This window comes from Mirounga angustirostris, unplaced genomic scaffold (genome assembly GCF_029215605.1).
Source record: "Mirounga angustirostris isolate CCGP_5_RB_7025 unplaced genomic scaffold, mMirAng1.0.hap1 SCAF_8, whole genome shotgun sequence".
Lineage (NCBI taxonomy): Eukaryota > Metazoa > Chordata > Mammalia > Carnivora > Phocidae > Mirounga > Mirounga angustirostris.
In genome coordinates this window covers 1,820,424-1,846,419 of record NW_026991716.1, presented here as the reverse complement: position 1 = coordinate 1,846,419, position 25,996 = coordinate 1,820,424, and the positions used below count along the sequence as shown (strand labels likewise).

The window sequence follows — 25,996 nt, the reverse complement described above, 5'->3', positions numbered from 1 at the left end:
GGTTTAAAATCTAATTTGTATGATATGAGGATTGCTACCCCAGCTTTCTTTTGAGGTCCATTAGCCTGGTAAATGGTTCTCCATCCCCTCACTTTCAATCTGGAGATGTCTTTAGGATCAAAATGAGTCTCTTGCAGACAGTACATAGATAGGTCCTGTTTTTTAATCCAATCTGCATCCCTGTTTCATATGATAGGAGCATTTAACCCATTTACATTTAGAGTGACTACTGAAAGACATGAATTTAGTGCCATTGTATTGCCTGTAAAGTCCCTGTTTCTATAGATTTTCTGTTTCTTTCTGGTCTATGTGATTCTTGGGGTCTGTCTTCATTTATAGAAACCTCCTTAATATTTCTTTGAGGGCTGGCTTGGTGGTCACATATTCTTTCAGTTTCTGCCTGTCCTGAAAGCTCTTTATCACTCTATCCATTCTGAAAGACACCCTTGCTGGATAAAGTATTCTTGGATGCATGTTCTTCTCATTTAGTACCCTGAATATGTATTGCCAGCCACTTCTGGCTTGCCAGCTTTCTGTGGATAGGTCTGATGTTATTCTGATGTTACTCCCTCCATATGTAAGGAACCTACTCTCCCTGGCTATTCTCAGGAGTGTTTCCTTGGTTGTACAGTTTGCAAGCTTCACTGTTATATGTCGAGGTGTTGATCTATACTTACTGAATTTGGGAGGGGTCCTCTCTGCCTCTTGGACTCGAATGCTGGTTTCCTTCCCCAGATTAGGGAAGTTCTGAGCTATGATTTGCTCAAATATACCTTCTAGCCATCCCCCTCAGGGATCCCAATAATTCTGACATTGGAACGTTTCATGGCATCATGAATCTGCAATCCTTTTCTCATGTGTTACTTGAAGCTTATCTCTGTTTTCCTCCACTTTCTTCTTTTCTATCAGCTTGTCCTGTGGATGACTAATTTGTTCTTCTGCCTCATTTACTCTGGTTGTTAGAGTATCCAGTTTAGACTGCATCTCATTCATAACATTGTTTAGTTCGACCTGATTAGATCTCATTTCTGCCCTTAGAGATTCTATATTGTCACTAATGCTTCTTTCAGGCCTAGCTATTGACTTCATGATTGCTCTCCTGAAGTCTATCTCTGACATTTTGCTTATATCCATATCCATTAGTTCTGTGGCAGATGACATTGTCCCCGTTTCTTTTCTTTGTTGAGGGTTCCTCCTCCTAGTCATTCTGCTGAGTGATGGCTGAGTGAATCAGCAGAGTCCAAAATATCAACAAGGACCCAAGCAAAATGCACCCTAGGAAAATCCAGAGTGGTCAGAAACTACCACCAAAAAAACAAAGCCAAAATGAAGCACATAAGAAACTTTATAAAAATTTAAAAAATGTTTAAAAGGGGGGTAAGGGGAAGGGGGACTATAATCTCTCAGTGTGGACAAAGCAGGGTGTTTCAGGTGTTCCTGGGTGTATTTTGGTCTGTTTGTTAGAGGACACTATGTCCCAAAATTACAAGGAAAGTAAAACTTGTATATATATATAAAGGTAAAATTGGATAGGGAAAAAAGGACTACATTGAAGCATATATCTATAAAAAATATATAGGTGTGAAAAAGTACAAGTTAAAAAGCTACTGTGAAATATAAGTTTATATAATAAACATCTAGTTGAAATGAGAAAAAGGTAAAAAGAAAACACAGAGAAAAAACATAAAAGAAAGAATGAAAAGAAAAAGAGTTGTATCTGGAAAACAAACAAACAAAAACAAGCCGGGAAGCAACGCCTGGAGCTCAATATACTCTTTTCCCCTGGTGTTAGGATTTTACAGTCTTATGGGGTCCATCGGGTTGTCATCTTCTTGTTCTTCCAGCCTGTCTTCTGGGGTAGCAGCCTGCCATGCTGTTTCTCAGGCAACTCTGCTTGGGCGGAATTGCCCTGCCCCCTATGGGGGATGGGCTCAGTGGAAACTGGTCTTCTGTGTGGCTTTTCTTTGGCAGCTTTCTGCACCTCTTCAGTGTCAGAGCAAAAGTGGCCACGCCCACACCTCTGGCTGAGAGCAGAGAAATCGCAGTGCGCGTCTTCACTAACCCCTTCGGTACACATAGGCTCGGTTTCTATAAGCGCCACGGAAAACCACAGCTTCCCACGGTGCGCACCCACAGTGACTGTCACGTCGAACCAGGAGCCCGGGAGTGTCCCTGCCTTTTATGCTCTAAATCCGCGAGCCGCGGTGGGCTCCCTCAAGCACACGCGCAGCTCCTGGATCCTGTCTGGGCGCTGCTCTAACGCCCTTTCCCCGCCACTACCACTCTGCGAGTTTTTGCCCCGACCCGGCGCATGCTCCTCGTTTTTTCAGGCTGCCCAAGAGAAGGGCGATTCTCAACTGCTGGGGCTCGCAGTTTAAGGCCATCCAAGCTGAGAGACCCTTCCTGGGCTCGCGGGCCGTACCTGCTTCCTGGCTGCACGGCTCAGGCACTCCGCCGGTCCGGGGAGCCCCCTTGGCTCGGAGGCTTCTCCTCTTCTGAGACCATAATGCTCCTCGTAGAATTCCGGCTTTTCAGCTCCAGAGCCCCTTTCAGAGAGGGATGTCGCTCCCCGGAGCAGATTTCCAAGGGTTCCGCTTTTGTGCTGCGGTATTATATCACTTTCCAGGAGCCAGCTTATGGAGGCTCACTCCCACTTCTGTTCATCTTCTGATATCTCTCAGTAGACTCACAACTCCCCACGTGGTGACTTGCAAAAAGCAGTCGCTTTTCTGCTTGTAGAGATCCAGATATATATTCTTCTCATGCTGATTACGTGGGTGTTCAGAACGGCTTCCTAGATATCCAGCTAAATTCAGGGGACTGGTAGAAACAGGGTCCCTTTCTCCTCCGCCATCTTCGATTTGAGGGACTTTAAAGAGACTATTTCGGTATAACACTCAGGATGTGGTTGAAACATAATGGAGAGTGGGAAACTTGTCACATCGGGGATAAACAGTATTACAAAACTGTTTTTCTACTGGCATACATGAAACATCACTATGGTGTCAAGATATATCCCAGGTGTTGATTTCAAGTGGGAATACTGCCATGCTGTTAGCGATGCAGAGAGAAGCTGACCGTGTGCATAATCTCCCCTGGCTGTCATTTCCAGCCTCCACATGCTGTCTCTATACAAAGATCACTTGTCATGAGCATGACCAGCTCAGGGGGTTCAAGGCCCTGAAGGATGCTGGTTAGCTGTCAGGATAGGGAACAGTAAGTACACTTGTTATGTATATGTGTCCAGTCCAAGACACAACACATTTACCTGCACTGGGCTACATGGTGGGAAAACCTACCAAAACTCAGAAACATTTCTATGAAGATGGCATTGTCAAAGCTCCAGCCTCCATGGGAAAATACACTGTTTGTGACAATACACATATACAAAAACCCAGATCCATACCCCAAAACACATTTATGTGCAAACTTAAGATTGAAGGGCTACAATGTCAGATTCAATTGTTCTGGGATGTTTCTATTTATATTTATTACTCCTAATTCAGAATTGTATGACAGTTCCTAACGAGATGGCTATTTGTAAAGTTTAGACATATGGAGATGTTTAATAATTAATATACATTTTATTCATCCTTTACATTTCAGTAAGCTCCACAGACCATGGCATTTCTTGTGACATCATGGTCATTTCCTCTATTTTTATAGTATGTTACTGCATGGAAATATATGGGCCTTTTGGTAGATGGGAGATACAAAAGCATTGATCAGTTGACGCCTGGATCAAAGAATTTATAAAATGGTATGAAGAGGGGGCGCCTGAGTGGCTCAGTCGTTAAGCGTCTGCCTTCGGCTCAGGTCATGATCCGAGGGTCCTGGGATCGAGCCCCGCATCCGCGGGAAGCCTGCTCCCTCTCCCACTCCCCCTGCTTGTGTTCCTTCTCTCGCTGTGTCTCTCTCTGTCAATAAATAAATAAAATCTTTAAAAAAAAATGGTATGAAGAGAGGATCTAAATGTATTTTACCCTTTGGAACTTCTGCTGCATTGCTGTAGATAAAATAGATCAAATATAAAATAGGACTTGTGTCATGTACTGTTCAGATACGATACTGTCCTCAACAGTCATTTTTAACTAACAAGGTGGCTCCCAAGCTTAAAAGAAACAACTCGTAGACCTCACGTTGGTGCTTCCCCGGCTATGCGCAGACTTACACCTCAGCACCCCCTGTGTATCACCAGCTGGTGCCCCCATTGTCCCTGGCAGTAATGCATGACACCCTCTATGTCTGCGACTTGAAGGTTACATAAAACCATGTCACACTGGTGTCGTCATACTGGGCCTGATATCTGAATGGATTTATCAGGACTGATGTTAATAGGTTTTTCTCTGAGCCAAAAGTTTGTTTTTCCCACAGTTGCCCACCTACTTCTCTGAAAAAGCTGTGATACAGTCAACCTACGGACCTCGTAATAGAGCCATGATCACAATGCAAGAATAAGTGACATGCCTCCAACAATTTCCTAGGAAAATGCTAAAAGGTTAATATTTCTTACAGTGTTCTAGTCATTTGTATTCTTATTTTCCCTATGACTTTATGGTATGTGCGTGTCTTCTTGCACGAAGGAATGGAATAGTGTTCCCAAATGAGGGGGAAATATGAAAAACCTGTGGAGCTTTTTTAAAATAAGAATATGATGCAGATGCTCTAGAAACACTAAGGCAGCATCTCTGGTGGCCGCATGAATCCATGGACTTAGATTTTGAGCACTCACTTGCATTCAGGCATCAGGTAATGAAATTCCCAGGACAGGTGTCAGAGGAAATTTTCGATGACATGGGGAGGACACGATCATCTTAAAAGCTCTGGCATTTCATCATCATTAGCCATCAGGGAAATCCAAATCAAAACCCCACTGAGATACCACCTTACACCAGTTAGAATGGCAAAAATGGACAGGGAAAGAAACAACAAATGTTGGAGAGGTTGTGGAGAAAGGGGAACCCTCTTACACTGTTGGTGGGAATGCAAGTTGGTACAGCCACTTTGGAAAACAGTGTGGAGGTGCCTCAAAAAGTTGAAAATAGAGCTACCCTATGACCCAGCAATTGCACTCCTGGGTATTTACCCCAAAGACACAGATGTAGTGAAACGAAGGGCCACATGCACCCCAATGCTCATAGCTTCAATATCCACAATAGCCAAACTGTGGAAGGAGCTGAGATGCTCTTCAACAGATGAATGGATAAAGAAGATGTGATCCATATATGAAATGGAATATTATTCAGCCATCAGAAAGGATGAATACCCAACTTTTGCATCAACACAGACAGAACTGGAGCGGATTATGCAAGTGAAATGAGTCAAGCAGAGAAAGACAATTATCATATGGTTTCACCCATATGTGGAACATAAGGAATAACATGGAGGACATTAGGAGAAGGAAGGGAAAAATGAAGGGGGGTGGGACTCAGAGGGAGAGATGAACCATGAGAGACTATGGACTGCAGGAAACAAACTGAGGGTTTTAGAGGGGAGGGGGTAGGGGGGATGGCTTAGCCTGTTGATGGAAATGAAGGAGGGCAAGTATTGCATGGAGCACTGGGTGTTATATGCAAACAATGAATCATGGAACACTACATCAAAAACTAATGATGTAATGTATGGTGACTAACATAACATAATCATAATGAAAAAAAAAAAGCTCTGGCATTCAACGTCCTCCATCAAAGGGTCTCCTCCCACCCAGTCATCTAGAGTCATGGACCCTCCAAAACTTCTTCATTGCTCCCGTCACATCCTTGTTCCTCAGTGTATATATGACAGGGTTGACCATGGGGGTGACGATGGTGTAGAACAGAGAAATGAACTTGCGCTGATCCTGGGAGTAGTTGTTCCTGGGCTGGAGGTAAGCGTAGATGGCCGTGCCATAGAACAGGGAGACCACTGTGATGTGGGACCCACATGTCCCAAATGCTTTCCTCTGCCCTGCAGATGACTTTATTCTTAAGACTGTCCTGACAATCCGACCATAGGAGAAGATGATTAATGCCACAGGTATGAAGAGAATGATCACACTGACAAAGAAGAGCTCAGACTCATTCACAGTGGTGTCAACACAGGCAAGCTTGAGCAGTGGGGGGACCTCACAAAAGAAATGGTCTATTTTATTTCTCCCACAGAGTGGGATAAGGAAGATGAGCACTGTCTGCAATGAGGAGTTGGCAAAACCAATGAACCACGATGCAGAAGCCATGAGGGCACAGAGACGGGGGTGCATGATCACTGTGTACTGCAGGGGCCTACAGATGGCTGCATAGCGGTCCAATGCCATGACCCCTAAGAGAATGCATTCTGTGCCTCCCAATCCTAGAGAAATGAAGAGCTGAGCCACACAGCCACCAAAGGAGATAGACTTGTCAGCTCCCCTGAGATGAACCAGGAGCTGCGGGACAGTGCTGGTCGTGTAACAGAGGTCCAGAAAGCTTAGGTTGGAGAGGAAAAAGTACATGGGAGTCTGAAGATGTGGGTCCAGGTGGGACAAGGCAATGATGGTGGTGTTTCCCAGCAGAGTGAACAGATAGAAGACCAGAAGAACCACAAAGAGGACTAGCTCCAGTTGAGGCCGGTCAGAGAAACCCAGCAGGATAAACCCAGTGAAAGAACTGCCATTTTTCTGTTCCATCCTCTGTTAGCACATGTTTCCTGCTGTCAGGACCAAGCATTTAGCAATTTTTAAAAATTGCTAAATTTTTTGCTAAAAATTTGAAGAAAACTTAACAAAAAAGTTGGCATGGGGTGGATCTATCATGTTTTAAAGTAATGGCCATGGAATTTTATCAGTAACTATTTGAATAAATGATGTACTCATTGAAATTACATAGTTTATACAAATATAGGTCCACATTATCACAAAAAGTAAATCATTATTATTTAATATAAGAAAAATCACATAAAGGACCTTGTATTGACATCAGTTATAGGTACAAAAGGTCTTTCAGTCTGAGCTAATAATAAAGTCCTGTAAATACATAGGTACATTTTTAAATTTTTTATTATGTATTTAAATTCAATTTAGTTAGCATATACTGTATTATTAGTTTCAGGGGTAGAATTTAGTGATCATTTGCATATAACATCATCCCATAATGCACCCTCCTTAATGTCCATCATCCATTTACCAATCCTCCAGCTACCCTCAGTTTATTTCCTAGAGTTAAGACTCTCTTATGGTTTGCCCCCTCTCTATTTTCATCTTATTTTATTTTTCCTTCCCTACTCCTATGTTCATCTGTTTTTTTTTCTTAAATCCCACATATGAGTGAAATCATATGGTATTTGTCTTTCTCTGACTTATTTTGTTTAGCATAATATCCTCTAGTTCCATCCATGTTGTTGCAAATGTCAAGATTTCATTGCATTTGATGGCTGAGTAATATTCATATCTATATCTATATATCTATATCTGAGCCCCATCTTCTTTATGATTCATTTGTCAATGGACATCTGGGTCTTTCTATATTTTGGCTATTGTGGACATTGCTGTTATAAACATTGGGGTGCACTGCTCCTTCAAATCACTATGTTTCTATCCTTTGGATAAATCCCTAGTAGTGTAATTGCCAGGTTTTAGGGTAGCTCTACTTTTAACTTTTTGAGGAACCTCCATACTGTTTTCTAGAGTGGCTGCACCAGTTTGCATTCTGACCAACAGTGTAAGAGGGTACCTCTTTCTCTGCATCCTCGCCAACATCTGTTGTTAATTTTAACCATTCTGACCAGTGCGAGGTGGTATCTCATTGTGGTTGATTTTATTTCCCTAATGCTAAGTGATATTGAGCAAATTGAATATTTTCCATACTCATGGATTGAAAGATTAATATTGTTAAAATGTCTACACTACCCAAAACAATCTACACATTAAATGCAATTCTATCAACATACCATCAGCATCTTTCACAGAGCTGCAACAAACACTCCTAAAATTTGTATGGATCCATAAAGACCCCAAATAGCCAATGGACTGTTGGAAAAAAAACAAAAACCAAAACCCAAAGCTGGAGGGATCACAATTCTGGACTTCAAGTTATATTACAAAGTTGTGATCATCAAGACAGCATGATATTGTCACAAAAACAGACACATAGATTAATAGAACAGAATAGAGAACCCAGAAATGGACTCTCAACTCTATGGTCAACTAATCTTTGACAAAGCAGGGAAGAATATTCAATGGAAAAAAGGCCATCTCTTCAACAAATGGTGTTGGGAAAATTGGACCGCCACATGCAGGAGAATGAAACTGAACCATTTTCTTACACCATACACAAAGATAAACTCAAAATGGATGAAAGACCTCAATGTGAGACAGGAATCCATCAAAATCCTAGAGGGGAACCTGGGCAGCAGCTTTTTGACCTCTGCTGTAACAACTTCTTACTAGATGTGTCTCCTTGGGCAAGGGAAACAAAAGTAAAAATTAACTATTGGGACTTCATCAACATAGAAAGCTTCTGCACAGGGAAGGAAACAACAAAACTAAAATTCAACCTATAGAATGGGAGAAGACATTTGCAAATGACATATGTGATAAAGGGTTAGTATCCAAAATCTATAAAGAACTTATCAAACTCAACATCCAACAAGTAAATGATCCAGTTAGAAAAGGGCAGGAGACATGAACAGACATTTCTCTAAAGAAGACATCCAGATGGCTGACAGACACATGAAAATATACTCAACATCACTCATCATCAGGGAAATACAAATCAAAACCTCAATGAGATATCACCTCACACCTGTCAGAATGGCTAATACCGACACCATAGGAAACATCAAGATGTTGGCAGGGATGTGGAGAAAGAGAAACCCTCTTACACTGTTGGTGGGATAGCAAGCTGGTACAGCCCCTCTGGAAAACAGTATGGGGTTCCCTCAAAAAGTTAATACTAGAACTCTCCTACAACCTAGCAATTGCACTACTATTGATTTACCCAAAGTTACAAAAAAACTGATTCGAAGGTTGTTTGTAGCAACATCATCAACAATAGCCAAATTATGGAAAAAGCCCAAATATCCATTGAATGGCAAATGCATAAAGAAGATGTGGTATGTATATACAATGTAATATGATCGGTCATCAAAAAGAATGAAATCTTGCCATTTGCAATGATGTGGATGGAGCTAGAGTATATTATGATAAGTGAAATAAGTCAGTCAGAGAAAGACAAATACCATATGATTTCATTCATATGTAGAATTTAAGAAACAAAACAGATGAATATAGGGGATGGAGGGAAAAAAGAGAGATTGGGATGGGCTAGATGGGTGGGAGGTATTAAGGAGGGACGTGTGATAAGCACTGGGTGTTATATGTAAGTGATGAATCACTAAATTCTAAACTTGAAACCAAATTTACCATGTATGTTAACTAACTAGAATTAAACTTGATAAACTAAATAAAAACTTGAAATCAAAAAGGAAAAAGAAAAGACAATGAGTGTTCCATTTCCATCATATGTCAATGGTTAGACACACAGTACATTTGTAATTCTTCTAAGACTTCTCAAAACTGAATTGGTTTTGGGGGTAGAAACATTGTTGTGTGGGAGAAATTGGTGCAATGTTCATAAAATGTTCATGAAATCTGAATAGAGGATGTAGCATTTCACACTATTTTATACCGCCTTTGATTTCCTATAAAGATGTGATCAGTAGTATCCACACATAAGAACCTATGCAGAAAAAATTTCTTAATGGAAGTGATTATAAAGGTATTTGAGACAGTCTAAATGTGCTCAGAAGACCAAATAAAACAAACCATGGTTCAGTCTCATGCACACACACACAAATACAGACACTTATCTGAAATAAATTGCTACAAATTTTTAAATGTCCTCATATACCCAAACAATGAATCATGGAACACTACATCAAAAACTAATGATATACTGTATGGTGACTAACATAACATAATAAAAAAATTATTTAAAAATGTGCCTCATAAAGGACACACTCAAAGGAGAGCAAACATAAAATGCTAACTCATCCAAGGAAAACACTAATATAATAATGCACCATAGAAAAAAATAATGATATATTTTAACATTATCCTATCCTATCAATAAGGACTAAGAAGGCAGTTGAGCAAAGATAAAACCCTGGTGAGATAAACTTGTAAATATGATTTCCTGCTTTACAGGATTGTATATGTATGTGTGTGCGTATACATAAAGAACGCCGAATGACTGCCTATCTGACAGATATAAAAATGTATTGATTTTAAGTTGAAAAATAAAATATCAGGCGAAGAACATGCCCACCAAAAGAGAAAAAGGAATGTGATTGTGTCTCTATGTTAGGATTGCTTCCATTGCCTTCCTGGACAGCACACTAGGGGGGAGCTAGAATTTGAATATCATACCTTTATCTTTTTTTACATTGCATTCAGGAAAATTATTATCTTTTGGTAAGACTGGATATGGGAAAGAACAGGCTGCATAATTCATTCTCCCATCAATTCTCGAGTATGTTCTGCTGATCTGGGTCACTTTGTTCCCTTCCTCCTCCCCTCCTCGGCATCCATCCATCTTAAAGCTGTGTGCACCACCACGGAAGGAAATCTTTCCAGAGAAAGGTATGTTTACACTAAGGTTAAGGAGGAAATTTCCTTTCACTTCCTTCTTACAAAATAAAAAGAATTGTATAATGAGACTAAGCATCAACATCTATGTGTAGGTAAGCGTCAAATGACTAAATGCAGTAAGAGACATTGATTCCTCTTAGACAAACTATGTAAATAATACTGGCTGGAAATATTGAACACATCCATCCTAGGTCTAGAGCAAAGAATGGTGCAAACAGGAAAATGCAGTTATAAAAATAACACACAAATTATTCCTTTACATACAAAAAAATAAATCCTTGAAAAAAGCACAGGTTATATAAACGGAGAAAAACTTTTATTAGGTAAAATAAAAATAGATTCCACAAAACCAAAAAAAAGATGGCATTCTATATATTAATTGCCATCCAAAAAAATAGAATGGGAAATGACACATTTTTACAGAATTTTACAATAATAATTAAGAGAACAGGTATCAAATGAAAAAGGTTAAATGCTTAGTACCAGCACATGAAAGCTGATAGAGCAATTAAAATAACTGTTCAATGCTGACATGTAACCCTAAAAGTTTAAGTGGAAGAATACATCTTTCCACAAAACTAGAGGCTCAGTATGCAATTTTTACCTTTTAAAGACCAAAGATCTCAAGATAATGTCTGTATTGAAGATATTTCAAATATATAACAGTCACTGATAAAGCTGACATACAAACCCTGCCCTATCCAGTTCCTGAATGAATCCTGAAATAATGTTGGCAGTGGTAGGAATTAATCACTACTGCTTTAATAATGCATCTGTCTCCTACGTATGAGCTGACCCCTGATATACTAGAACAAGCCCCTGAGGGCAATGCAGGATGAGCTAATGAGGGGGAATGCAGCTATCAGAACACTGGAAATGACAGGTCTAATGAACATGGACAGTGCTTTCAGCCAGGTTCCATGGGAGAAGAGGATCAAGTAGGAATTGCACTCCATGTTGTTTGTTCAGGGAATGCTCTCAGGATAAAGGGGATGAGGGAAGCAAAACAGAGCAGAGAACACTGCTAAGCAAGAATGTGGTCTTAAGTGGAATATGGCATGAGCCTGATCCCTTAAGAAGCTAGAGCAGAACTCTCCCTGTTCTGTGCAGGTATCTATCTGTGCTGGTAGAAATACTCAGTCCTCACTATCTAATACAGTAGCTGCTATCCACATGTCACTACCTGAGCATTTAAAATGGTCTAGCTGAGAATGGGGGCGCCTGGGTGGCTCAGTTGGTTAAGCGACTGCCTTCGGCTCAGGTCATGATCCTGGAGTCGCTGCATCGAGTCCCGCGTCGGGCTCCCTGCTTGGGAGGGAGTCTACTTCACCCTCTGACCCTATCCCCCCTCATGTGTTCTTTCTCTCTCATTCTCTCTCTCTCTCAAGTAAATAAAATCTTTAAAAATAAATAAATAAATAAATAAAATAAAATGGTCTATCTGAGAATGGATAAAGATGTGGTCCATATATACAATGGAATATTACTCAGCCATCAGAAAAGATGAATACCCAACTTTTGTATCAACATGGATGGGACTGGAGGAGATTATGCTAAGTGAAATAAGTCAAGCAGAAAAAGTTAATTATCATATGGTTTCTCTTATCTGTGGAACATAAGGAATAGCATGGAGGACATTAGGAGAAGGAAGGGAAAAATGAAGGGCGGGAAATCAGAGGGGGAGATGAACCATGAGAGACTATGGACTCTGAGAAGCAAACTGAGGGTTTTAGAGGGGAGGGGAGGGGGGAGGATGGGTTACCCCATGACAAGTATTAAGGAGGGCAAGTATTGCATGAGCACTGGGTGTTACACGCAAACAATGAATCATGGAACTCTACATTAAAAACTAATGGTGTGCTGTATCATGACTAACATAACATAACAAAAAATAAATAAAATAAAATGGTCTAGCTGAGAAACTGAATTTTGTATTTTTAATTTTAATTAACTTAAATTTAAATGACTTCCTGTGGCTACTTACTTCTGTATTGGACAGCACAGCTCTGGAGCACGAATTGCATCAGATTTTGTCCTGCCTTGGCATTGGCATCCTTTTGTCTATCCCATGAGTCTGTCACTGGCTGTGAGCTGCCCCACCCTGTGTCTGAGACCACCTGGCAAAGTGGCTCCTTTTCACTTGAGGGCAAATCTCTGAAGAAAGGAATGGCTGTGAACCTTGCAGCCCATATTCCTAACACATAGGGAGTGGATTGGATCAGCAGCCAGGTAAGGAGCATCTGAGCAGGTCACCAACAGCATTCATACAAGAGTCCATTCAGGATCCTGGGCAAGGATAGAAGGATGGAACCCAGTGTACCTTACACATCACCTCAGTGCAATCCCACACACACACATACACAGAACTTATCATTTGCCTAAATCATCAATTAAACACTCAGGATTCTTCCTACCTTTTGTCTTCAGATTGGTATTTGTACTCACTTGAATGATCATCATTTCTTCTTAAAATAATGTCAAAATAGAGAAGCACTGACAATATTCACAAAATGGAACTTCTGTTGTAAATGTCAACCTAGCATTTTTAAAACTCTATACATATTTTAGATATTTTGGTAATGCATAAGGGAGAAACTGAACATTTAGAAACAATAAATAGTGACAATGAGTTAAATGCATAGAGAACAAATATTATCTAATGTCACAGACAATAAGGACAAATGGGAAAGCATGGAAGCATATAGTCTAATACTTTTACACATATGCATACTCTTATTCTCCTACTGAAGGGCATATTTTATTACCATTAAATATGCGTATTAAAATTTTTTTTCCACATGTGCATACTGAATGTACTACAGTAGAATGAAATGTCTGGGAACAACATCAGTGGAGTCTATAATGAACAACTAAATTTCGTTCTTATATTTGGTGAATTTCCATGGTCTGTTCCTTTAGACAATGGACCATATACACAAACCAATACAGCTCTTCTGTTTCAAGAACAATTGCAACTGAAAATAAACCAACTTCCAATTCCTAAAGCAACACAGCAACCGAGTTCCATTTCACTCACCTTTGTTCACCCTCTTTGTGGGCTAAGCTATTTCCCTACCTCCTTTCCAAGTCACTGCCTACAGACAGTCCTGGGGATTGGCCCTTGGACATGTAGAATCAGTTGTATGCAGTAAATGCAAAGGTTGACTATAACAGCACTGGGTTATCCATAGATTTTTCCTAATCAAAAGGATGCTTTCTCATGATGATTTCATGAGTCTTCAGGTGGTACAGAGATCTGCACTTTACCTCTAGGAGGTACAAAGGGAAGTCCCTTGCAAACTCTCACTATGGTTTCCCGAATACGATGACCTGCCTGTACGACAGGGAGACCGTTATGAGCACAGGAGAGGGTGCTGTGACGCTCAGCTGTGGCTGGGCTGGCACTGAGAACCAAATGTGTTTCCCTGGCTGACGTCTCTGGGGAACAGATGCCCACACTGTTAATGAGCTCCTGGCCCTGAGCTGTCCAGAGATGGCAGTCCTCAGGGAGAAGGACGATCAAGGACAAAGCCAAAGGAGACCTCATCTGTCTTTTTTATTATTTCACATATTTCACACAGGACAAATAACCCCCTACAACTCCCCAGCTACCCATCTGTGAATGACCCAGATGTTTTACAAAACACTTAAGACTATTTTGTCACAATTACCCAAATATTTACATATAAATATATAAGAAAGAGTCCATTCAATTATTAATTTTTAATGTAAATAAATTCTTAATTTCATTCATAACCATCGTGTATGGGATCACAGAGCTAATAATTAGGTACATTCTTATCTTTACCATGAATATAAAGGAAGGCAACCAAATTCTACTGAACTTCTAACACTACAAAGGGAAAACAAAATCTCAAATTGTCTAGAACACGGTTCAGTTTATATTGATAGGTTTTAATGATGTACTCAAACAATTTAAAAAATTATCTTTTTAAATTAAAACATACATGATTTATGTAATTTCAACTAGTCTTTGCATTTAAGTTCCAAATGGTTTTGACTTTACCAGGATAGTTAAAATAATCACTACAGAAAAATGGAAGGAAGTTTTTGGGTGGTTTGTAGCTGTTTCTCTTATATCTGTATGTTCCAGCTTCATTAATCATGTTCAGCCTAAAGAGATAAACTACTTCCTGGTACAGTCTTAATTTGAAATTTCTCACTTCTTCCCACACCAGTTAGATTCCATCCTGAGAGTTAGAGGGAGAACTGGCAAGGACACTACACATCCCTTGAAAGAATGATTAGGAGGAGGAACTCTCAACAAAGAAATGAATCTGAGACAATGTCCTTTGCCACAGAAGTAATGGATATGGATATAAGCAAGATGTCAGGGGTAGAATTCAGGATAGCAAGCATAAAGTCAATAGCTAGGCTTGAAAAAAGCATTAGTGACAATATAGAATCTCTAAGAGCTGGAATGAGATCTAATCAGGCAGAACTAAAAAATGCTATGAACGAGAAGCTGTCCAAACTGGATGCTCTAAACTCCAGAGTAAATGAGGCAGAAGAGAGAATCAGTGATCTAGAAGAAAAGCAGATTTAAAGGAAGGCAGGTGAGGAAAAGAGAGACAGGGGCAGTAGTAGCCCATGAAAATAGACTTAGATTAATGATGCCATGAAACATTCCATCGTCAGAATTATTAGGATCCCCGACGGGATGGAGAGAGAGAGAGAGAGGACTAGAAGGTATATTTGAACAAATCATAGCTAAGAACTTCCCTAATCTGGGGAAGGAAACAAGTGTTTGTGTCCAAGAGGCAGAGAGGACCCCTCCCAAAATCAATAAAAATAGGTCAACACCCTGACATATAATAGTGAAGCTTGCAAATCTTACAGCCAAAGAATCTATCCTGAGAGTAGCTAGGGAGAGGAGGTTCCTTACATATGGAGGGAAAACATCAGACGTATCCACAGAGACCTGGCAAGCCAGAAAGGGCTGGCAAGACATATTCAGGTACTAAATGAGAAGAACTTGCAGCCAAGAATACTTTATCCAACAAGGCTGTCATTCAGAACAGATGAAGATGTAAAGAGCTTCCAGGACAGGCAGGAAATGAAAGAATACATGACCACCAAGTCAGCCCTGCAAGAAATATTAAGGGGGATTCTGTAAGCGAAGAGAGACCCCAAGAGTAATACAGAGCAGAAATTAACAGAGACAATCTACAGATACAGGGACCTTACAGGCAACACAATGGCACTAAATTCATATCTTTCAATAGTTACTCTGAATGTAAATGGGCTGAATGCTCCCATGAAAAGACACAGGGTTTCAGATTGGATAAAAAAAGCAGGAGCCATCCATACGCTGTCTACAAGAGACTCATTTTGAACCTAAAGCCACCTCTAGATTGAAAGTGAGGGGATGGAGAACAATTTACCATGCCAAAGAACCTCAAAATAAGGCTGGGGTATCAATCCTCATATCAGACAAATTAGATTTCAAACCAAAGACCATAGTAAGAGATGTAGAGGGACACTATATCATATTTAAAGGGTCTATCCAACAAGAAGATCTTACAAATGTAAATATCTATGCCCCCAACGTGTCATCTGTGAAGATTATGTATAAGCCAATTAATAACCAATTATATAAACCAATTATATAAGCCAATTAATAACCAAAATAAAGAAACATATTGAGAGATGATGGACTCTGAAAAACAAACAGGGTTCTGGAGGGGAGGGGTGTGGAAGGATGGGTTAGCCTGGTGGGGGTATTGAGGAGGGCACATTCTGCATGGGGCACTGGGTGTTATGCACAAACAATGAATCATGGAACACTTCATCTAAAACTAATGATGTAATGTATGGGGATTAACATAAGAATAAAAAAAAAGAAATTAAAAAAAAAGAAACATATTGATAGTAATACATTAATAGTGGGACACAACACTCCACTTACAATAATGGACAGATCATTTAAGCCAAAAATCAATAGGAGTTTTGAATGACACATTGGACTAGATGGACTTTGTAGATATATACAGAACATTCCATCCTAAAACAAAAGAATACTCATTCTTCTCGAGTGCACATGGAACTTTCTCCAGAATAGATCACATACTGTGTCACAAATCAGGTCTCAACCTATACTAAAAGATTGAGATTATTCCATGCATATCTTGAGACCACAATGATTTGAAACTGGAATTCAACTACAAGAAAAATTTGGAAGGAACTCAAACATTTGGAGGTGAAAGAGCACCCTGCTAAAGAATGAATGGCAACCAGGAAATTAAAGAAGAACTTAAACAATTCATACAAACCAATGAAAATGAAAACATATCAGCTCAAAACCTATGGGATACACAAAGGTGGTCCTAAGAGGGAAGTACATAGCCATCCAAGCCTCTTTCAAAATAAAAGAAAAATCCCAAATGCACAAGCTAACCATATACCTAAAGGACCTGGAGAAAGAACAGCAAATAAAGCCTAACCAAGCAGGAGAAGAGAAATAATAAAGATTAGAGCAGAGATCAATGAAATAGAAACCAGAAAAACAGTAGAACAGATCAATGAAACTAGAAGCTAGTTCTTTGAAAGAATTAATAAGATCAAAAAGAGAGAGAGAGAGAAAGGACCAAAATTAATAAAATCATAATGAAAGGGGAGAGATCACGACCAATACCAAGGCAATAGAGACAATTATTAGAACTTATTACCAGCAGCTATATGCCAAAAAACTAGGCAATCTGGAAGAAATGGATACATTCCTGGACTTATAAACTACCATGACTGAAACAGGAAGAAATTGACAATCTGAACAGACCAATAACCAGCAAGGAAATTGAAACAGTAATCAATAACGTCCCCAAAAAACAAGAGTCCAGGGCCAGATGGCTTCCAGGAGAATTCTACCAAATATTTAGAGAAGAAATAATACCTATTCTACTGAAGCTGTTTCAAAACATAGAAATGGAAGGAAAACTTCCAAACTCATTCTATAAGGCTAGCATTACCCTGATCCCAAAACCAGACAAAGACCCCATCAAAAAGGAGAATTATAGATCAATATCTCTGATGAACATGGATGCCAAAATACTCAACAAGATCCTAGCCAATAGGATCCAACAGTACATTAAAAGGATTATCCACCATGACCAGGTGGGATTTATTCCTGGGATGCAAGCGTGGTTCAGCATTCACAAATCAATCAACATGATAGAGCACATTAACAAAAGCAGAGAAAAGAACCATATGATCCTCTCAATTGATGCAGAAAAAGCATTGGACAAAATAGCATCTTTTCCTGATTAAAACTCTTCAAAGTATAGGGATAGAAGAAACATACTTCAATATCATAAAAGCCATCTGTGAAAAGTCCATAGCGAATATCATTCTCAATGGGGAAAAACTGAGAGCTTTTTTCCCTTAAGGTCAGGAACACGACAGCGATGCCCACTCTCACCATTTTTGTTCAATATAGTACTAGAAGTCCTAGCCTCAGCAATCAGATAACAAAAAGAAATAAAAGGCATTCAAATTGGCAAAGAAAAAGTCAAACTCTCTCCCTTTGCAGATGACATGATACTTTATGTGGAAAACCCAAAAGACTCCACCCCCAAATTACTAGAACTCATCCAGCAATTCAGCAACGTGTCAGGATACAAAATCAATGCACAGAAATCAGTTGCTTTTCTATACACTAACAATGTATCAGAAGAAAGAGAAATTAGGGGATCGATTCCATTTACAATAGCACCAAAAACCATAGGCTACCTAGGAATAAACCTAACCAAAGAGGAAAAGGATATATACACTAGAAACTATAGAACACTTAGGAAAGAAATTGAGGAAGACACAAAGAGATGGGAAAACATTCCATGCTCATGGATTGGAAGAATAAGCATTGTGAAAATGTCTATGCTGCCCAGAGCAATCTACACTTTCAATGTAATCCCTATCAAAATACCATCAACATTTTTCATGGAGCTGGAACAAACAATCCTAAAATTTATATGGAACCAGAAAAGAACCCGAATCACCAGGGGAATGTTTGAAAATGAAAACCAAAGCTGGGGGCATCACAATGCCTGACTTCAAGCTCTAGTACAGAGCGGTGATCATCAGGACAGCATGGTATTGGCACAAAAACAGACACATGGATCAATGGAACAGAATAGAGAGCCCAGAAATGGACCCTCAACTCTGCGGTCAACTAACCTTTGACAAAGCAGGAAAGAATATCCAATGGAAAAAAGACAGTCTCTTCAATAAATGGTGATGGGAAAATTGGAGAGCCACATGCAGAAAAATGAAACTGGACCATTCTCTTACACTATACAAAAAGATAAACTCAAAATGGATGAAAGATCTCAATGTGAGACAGGAATCCATCAAAATCTTAGAGGAGAACAGAGGCAATAACTGCTTTGACATCGGCCACAGCAACTTCTTTCAAGACACGTCTCTAAAGGCAGGGAAACAAAAGCAAAATGAACTATTGGGACTTCATCAAGATAAAAAGCTTCTACACAGCAAAGGAAACAGTGAACAAAACTAAGAGGCAACCCACAGAATAGAAGATATTTGCAAATGACATAACAGATAAAGGGCTGGTATCCAAGATCTATAAAGAACCTCTCAAACTCAACACCCAAAAAACAAATAATCCAGTCAAGAAATGGGCAGAAGACATGAACAGACACTTCTCCAAAGAAGACTTACAAATGGCTAACAGACACATGAAAAAATGTTCAATATCACTAGCCATCAGGGAAATACAAATCAAAACCACAATGAGATACTACCTTATACCAGTTAGAATGGCAAAAATTAACAAGACAGGGAACAAGTGTTGGCAAGGATATGTTGAAAGGGGAACCCTCTTCCACTTTTGGTGGGAATGCAAGCTGGTACAGCCACTTTGGAAAACAGTATGGAGTTTTCTCAAGAAGTTAAGAATAGAGCTACCTTATGACCCAGCAATTGCACTATTAGGTATTTACCCCAAGATATAGATGTAGTGAAAAGAAGGGGCACATGCACCCCAATGTTCATAGCAGCAATGTCCACAATAGCCAAACTATGGAAGGAGCTGAGATGTCCCTCAACAGATGAATGGATAAAGAAGATGTGGTGCATATATACAATGGAATATTACTCAGCCATCAGAAAGGATGAATACCTACCTTTTACATCGACATGGTTGGAACTGGAGGGGATTATGCTAAGTGAAATGAGTTAAGCAGAGAAAGACAATTATCATATGGTTTCACCCATATGTGGAATATAAGGAATAGCGCAGAGGACCACAGGGGAAGGGAGGGAAAACTGAATGGCAAGAAATCAGAGAGGGAGACAAATCATGAGAGACTCTGGCCTCCAGAAACCCAACTGAGGGTTACAGAAGGGAGCGGGATGAGGGAGTGGGGTAACCAAGTGATGGGTATTTGGAGGGCACATGTGGTGATAAGCCCTGGTTTTTATATGCAATAAATGATTTGTTGAACACCACATCAAAAACTAATGATGTACTATATGTGGGCTAATTGAACATAATAAAAAATGTGGTATTTTGCTGTACTGGATGAAATGTTCCATATATGTCTGTGATATTTGTCAGTCTAAAGTATGGCTGAAATCCAGTATTTCCCTGTTGATTTTCTGTCGAAACAATTTATCCATTGTTAATATTAGAATATTGAAACTCCTATGATTCTTCCATTGTTGTCTATTTCTCCCTTCATATCTGTTAGCATATTCCTAACTTATTTGGGTGCTCCCATGTTAGGTCCCTTTATATTTACCATTGTTATATCTTCTTGATGAATTGACTCCTTTAAATTATAAAGTTTTTTTTGTCTCTTGTTACCATTTTTGGCTTAGTGTATTTTGTCTAATATAAGTATTGTTACTCCTTCATGCCCAAACATTTAGAAAACAATGAGTACCAGTCCTTCCCAAATTCTTCAAAAAACCTGAAGAGGAAGGACACTACCGAATTCATTTTATTAGGTTATCATTAGCATAATACAAAACACAGATGAATACTACGAAGAAAAAGAAAGAAAGAAAGACCTATATCCCCGACGAACATTAATGTAAAATTTCTCAACAAAATATCAACAACCCAAATTCAACAACACATTAAAAGGTTCATATACTATGATCAAGAGGAATTTATACTAAGGATACAGGATGAGCCAACATACACAAGACAGTAAATGTGATACACCACATTAGTGGAATGAAAGATAAAAACCATATGATTATCTCAATAGATGCAGAAAAACATTTAACAAAGCACATTTTTTCATGGTAAACACACTTGACAAATTAGATGTAGAAGGAATGTGCCTCAAATAATGAAAGCCATATATGACAAACCTATGGCTAACATGTGCAAAGGCAAAGGTTGGAAGCTTTTCTTCTAAGATCAAAAATAAGACAAGGATGCCCACAATCACTACTCTTATTGAACACGGACTGGAAGTCCTAGCCTGAGCAATTAGGCAAGAAAATAAATAAGTGGCATCCCAAAACAAAAAGATGTATAAACTTCTTTGTTTATAAATGATACAATCTCGGGCACCTGGGTGGCTCAGTTGGTTAAGTGACTGCCTTCGGCTCAGGTCATGCATGATCCTGGAGTCCCGGGATCGAGTCCCACATCGGGCTCCCTGCTCGGCAGGGAGTCTGCTTCTCCCTCTGACCCTCCTCCCTCTCAAGCTCTCTGTCTCTCATTCTCTCGGTCTCAAATAAATAAATAAAATCTTTTAAAAAAATAAAAATAAAAAATAAATAAATGATACAATCTCATATAGAGAAAATCCTAGACACCACAAAAAAACTGTTAGAACTAATCAACAAGTTAAGTTGCAAAACAGAAACTCGACATACAGAAATGAATTGCTTTCCTATACAATAGCAACAAAATATGTGAAAAGACTTTTTCATCCCATTCATGATAGCATCAAAAACAATGAAACACTTAGAAATAAATTTAACCAACAAGATTAAAGATCTATAACCTTGAAATTACAAGATTTTCATGAAAGAAACTGAAGAATTAAAATATCCTGTATTCAGGGCTCCTGGGTGGCATAGTCAGTTGGGTGTCCAACTCTTGGTTTCACCTCAGGTCATGATCTCAGGGTTGCAAGATCGAGCCCTGTGTCTGGCTCCATGCTCAGCATGGCATCTGCTTGAGATTCTCTCCCTTTTCCTCTACCCCTCCCCTCACTTGCACACACTCTCTCTCTAAAATAAAACAAATAAAATCTTAAAATATATATATAATAAAATAAAATATCCTGTTTTCATGAATTGAAAGAATACAGCTAAAATGTTCACACTAGTCAAGACCTTTATAGATTCAAAGCGATCCCTATCAAAATTTGAGTGATCTAGAAAAAACAATCTTAAAATTGGATTTTACCTTAAAATAGGTATGGAACCATAAAAGTCCCCAATTGCCAAAGCAACCTCAAGAAGAACAAATCAGCTGGCATCCCACCTCATGATTCAAACTATATTATAAAGCTCTAGTAATCAAAACAGTACAGTACTGGCTGAAGAAATAGACACAAACATCAAAGGAACAAAATGAAACAGCCCAGACATAAACATAAACCTACCCATGTACAGACAACTAATATTTGACAAAAGAGTCTAGAATATTCATGGGGAAACAGTCTCCTTAATAAGTGATTCTAGGAAAATTAGATAACTACATACAGAGAAATGAAATTGGAGCTTTATATTACATGACTCACAAAAATTTACTTGAAATGAATTAAGATGTAAACATAAGAACTGAAATTTCAAAACTCCTAGAAGACAATATAAAGGAAAGATTCTTGACAATGGACACATTGAGAGTTACCAAATGAGTGTTCTAGCATTATCCTATCTACAAGCACAGCCCATTCTTTGTGATCCAGATTTTAACCAGAGCCTGAATATGTCACCAAAAGAACTACCAACAACAGCAAAAATGAATAAGAGGGACTACAACAAACTAAAAAGCTTCTGCACAGTAAAATAAACAATCAACAAAATGAAAAATCAACCTATAGAATGGGAGAAAATGTTTATACATCTTCTATATGATAAGGGGGTGATATCCAAAATGTATAAGGAACTCATGCAACTCAGGAGCATAAAAACCAATGATACCATTTTTTCAAAGGAAAGAGGTACTGAATGGATATTTTTCCAAAGACATACAAAGGGCAAACAGATACATGAAAGGTACTACACATCACTAGTCCTCAGGAAAATGTAAACCAAAACCACAATCAGATATTAGTCACAAATGTTAGAATGGCTATCATCAAAAAGACAAAAGATAGTAAGAGTCGGTGAGGGAACACCTGTGCACAGTTGGTGGGAATGTAAACGGATACAGCCTCTATGGAAAGCAGTACAAAGATTCCTCAAAAAATTAACAATGGAACTGCTATTGTATCCAGCACCAACTTCTAGGTACACATCCAAAGGAAATGAAATCAGGATATTACAGAGATATATGCCCTCCCATATTCATTGCAGCATCATTCACAATGGCCAAGATGTGGAGACAACCTAAGTGACCACACAGATGAAAAGGGTAAAGACGATGTGGCATAAGTACCTAAAGGAATATTATTCAGCCAGGAGAAGAAAGGAAATCTTGCCATTTGTGACAACATGGATGGACCTTGAAGGCATTATGCTAGGTGAAACAAGTCGGAAGAGAAAGACAAATACTATGTGATCTCACGTAACTGTGGGATCCAGAAAGGATGAACCTGTAGATACAGAGAGTAGAATGGTGGTTACCAGGGGCTGAGGGGTAGGAGAAGTGGGAGAGTTGGGCAAAGGGTACCAACTACCAGTTATAAAATGATTAAGTCCTGAGGATTTAATGTACAGCATGGTAGTTAGAGTTCATATGATTTTATTATAGACTTGAAAGTTGCTAAGAGAGCAGATTTTAAATGTTCTCATCAAGAAGAAGATATCATAATTATGTGATGTGATAGAGGTATTAAGTAACACTATCTTGGCAAAAATTACATTTTATATATATATAATTTCATTATATATAGAATATATATACACATATATATAGAAAGAATAGATATATGGTAACATTTTATGCTCTCTTCTCTCTTTCTCTAAAATAAATAAATAAATAAGGGCACCTGGGTGGTTCAGTTGGTTAAGTGTCTGCCTTCGGCTCAGGTCATGGTCCCGGGGTCCTGGGATCGAGCCCCCTGTCGGGCTCCCTGCTCAGAGGGGAGCCTGCTTCTCCCCCTCCCTCTACAACTACCCCTGCTTGTGCTCATGCTTTCTTTGTTAAATAATCAATCAATCAATCAATCAATCTTAAAAAGGAGGGGGTGTCTGGATGGCACAGTCAGTTGAGTGTCCGACTCTTGGTGTTGGCTCAGGTGGTGATATCAGGGTAATGAGATGGAGCCCCTCTTTAGGCTCCGTTCTCAGCTCAGAGTCTGCTGAATTTTCTCTCACTTTCCTTTGCCCTTCCTCACCCCTCCTCTCTCTCTCTAAAATAGTTACATACATCTTTTTTAAAAAGACAGAAAACCAAACAACTTCACTCTCAAAAGAGGTTAAAACTATCCTTAGAGGATGCGGAGAAAGGGGAACCCTCTTATACTGTTGGTGGGAATGCAAACTGGTGCAGCCATTCTGGAAAACAGTATGAATGTTCCTCAAAAAGTTAAAAATAGAACTATCCTATGACCCAACAATTGCACTATTAAGTATTTATCCAAAGGATAGAAACATAGTGATTCGAAGGGGCACATGCACCCCATTGTTTATAGCAGCAATGTCCGCAATAGCCAAACTATGGAAAGAGCCCAGATGTCCATTGACAGATGAATGGATAAAGAAGAGGTGGTATATATATATACACAATGGAATATTAATCATCAAAAATGATGAAATCTTGCCATTTGCAATGACATGGATGGAACTAGAGGGTATTATGCTAAGTGAAATAAGACAGAGAAAGACAAATACCATATGATTTCACTCCTATGTGGAATTTAAGAAACAAAACAGAGGATCATAGGGGATCGGAAGGAAAAATGAAATAAGATAAAAACACAGAGGGAGGCAAACCATAAGAGATCTTAACTATAGGGAAGAAACAGGGTGGCTGGAGGGGAGGGGAGTAAGGAAGATGAGGTAATTGGGTGATGGGCATTAAGGTGGGCACGTGAAGTGATGAGCACTGGGTGTTATATGCAACCGATGAATCACTGAACTCTACCTCTGAAACTAAAACTACGCTATATGTTAACTAGATTGAATTTAAATTAAAAAAATATTAGAATGTGCCTAAATATTAGCTCTGTGATCCCATATATGTTTGTTATGAATGAAATTAAATTAAGAATTTATTCACATATTTACATTTAAAATTAAGTAACTGAATGGACTCATCTATTTATATGTAAATATTTGGGCAGTTGTGAGGTAAAAAAAATCTTAGGTGTTTTGTAAAACATCTGGGACATTCACAGATGAGACTAAGGTAGCTGGAGAGTTCTCAGGAGTTATTTGTCCTCTGTGAAATATATGAAATAACAAAAGAGACGGATGAGGTCTCCTCTGGCTTTGTCCTTGATTGTCCTTCTCCCTGAGGACTGCCATCTCTGGACCGCTCAGTGACAGGGGCTCATTAACAGTGTAGGCATCTGCTCCCCAGAGACGTCAGCCAGGGAATCACGTTTGGTTCTCAGTGCCAGCCCAGCCACAGCTGAGCGTCACAGCACCCTTTCCTGTGCTCATAAGGGTCTCCCGGTCGTACAGGCAGGTCATCGTATTCGAGAAACCATAGTGAGAGTTTGCAAGGGACTTCACCTCCTACCTCCTAGAGGCAAAGTGTTGATCTCTGTCCACCTGAAGACTCGTGAAGTCATCGTGAGAAAGCATCCTTTCGCTCAGGAAAAATCTATGGATAACCCAGTGCTGGTATACTCAACCTTTGCATTTACTGTGTGCAACTGATTCTACATGTCCAAGGGCCAATCCCCAGGACTGTCTGTAGGCAGTGACTTGGAAAGGAGGTAGGGAAATAGCTTAGAACCCACAGAGAAGGTGAACAAAGGTGAGTGAAATGGAACTCAGTCTGTGTGTTGCTTTAGGAATTGGGAGTTAGTTTCTTTTCAGTTGCAATTGTTCTTGAACCAGAAAAGCTGTATTGGTTTGCATATGTGGTCCATTGCTCAGGTAGTGACATGTGGACAGCAGCTACTGTACTAGGCAGTGAGGACAGAGTATTTCTACCAGCACAGATGGACACTTGTATGGGAGAGTTCTGCTCCTGCTTCTTATGAGATCAGGCTCATGCCATATTCCACTTGAGACCATATCCCTGCTTAGCAACGTTCTCTGCTCTGTTTTGCT

General features: G+C 39.3%; 1 protein-coding gene across 1 annotated transcript; it reads right to left on the bottom strand.

Annotated features, from left to right (window-relative positions):
- Positions 1-5,707: 5,707 nt before the first annotated feature.
- LOC123841713 (putative olfactory receptor 2B8) lies at positions 5,708-6,643 on the bottom strand. Its single transcript, XM_045871246.2, has one exon. It carries the CDS (start codon positions 6,641-6,643, stop codon positions 5,708-5,710), a length of 936 nt encoding a protein of 311 aa, XP_045727202.2.
- Between the last annotated feature and the right edge of the window lie 19,353 nt (positions 6,644-25,996).

What these genes read in the sequence shown, in the direction of transcription:
- LOC123841713 (XM_045871246.2), bottom strand. Translation starts at nt 6,643, where the DNA reads ATGGAACAGAAAAATGGCAGTTCTTTCACTGGGTTTATCCTGCTGGGT.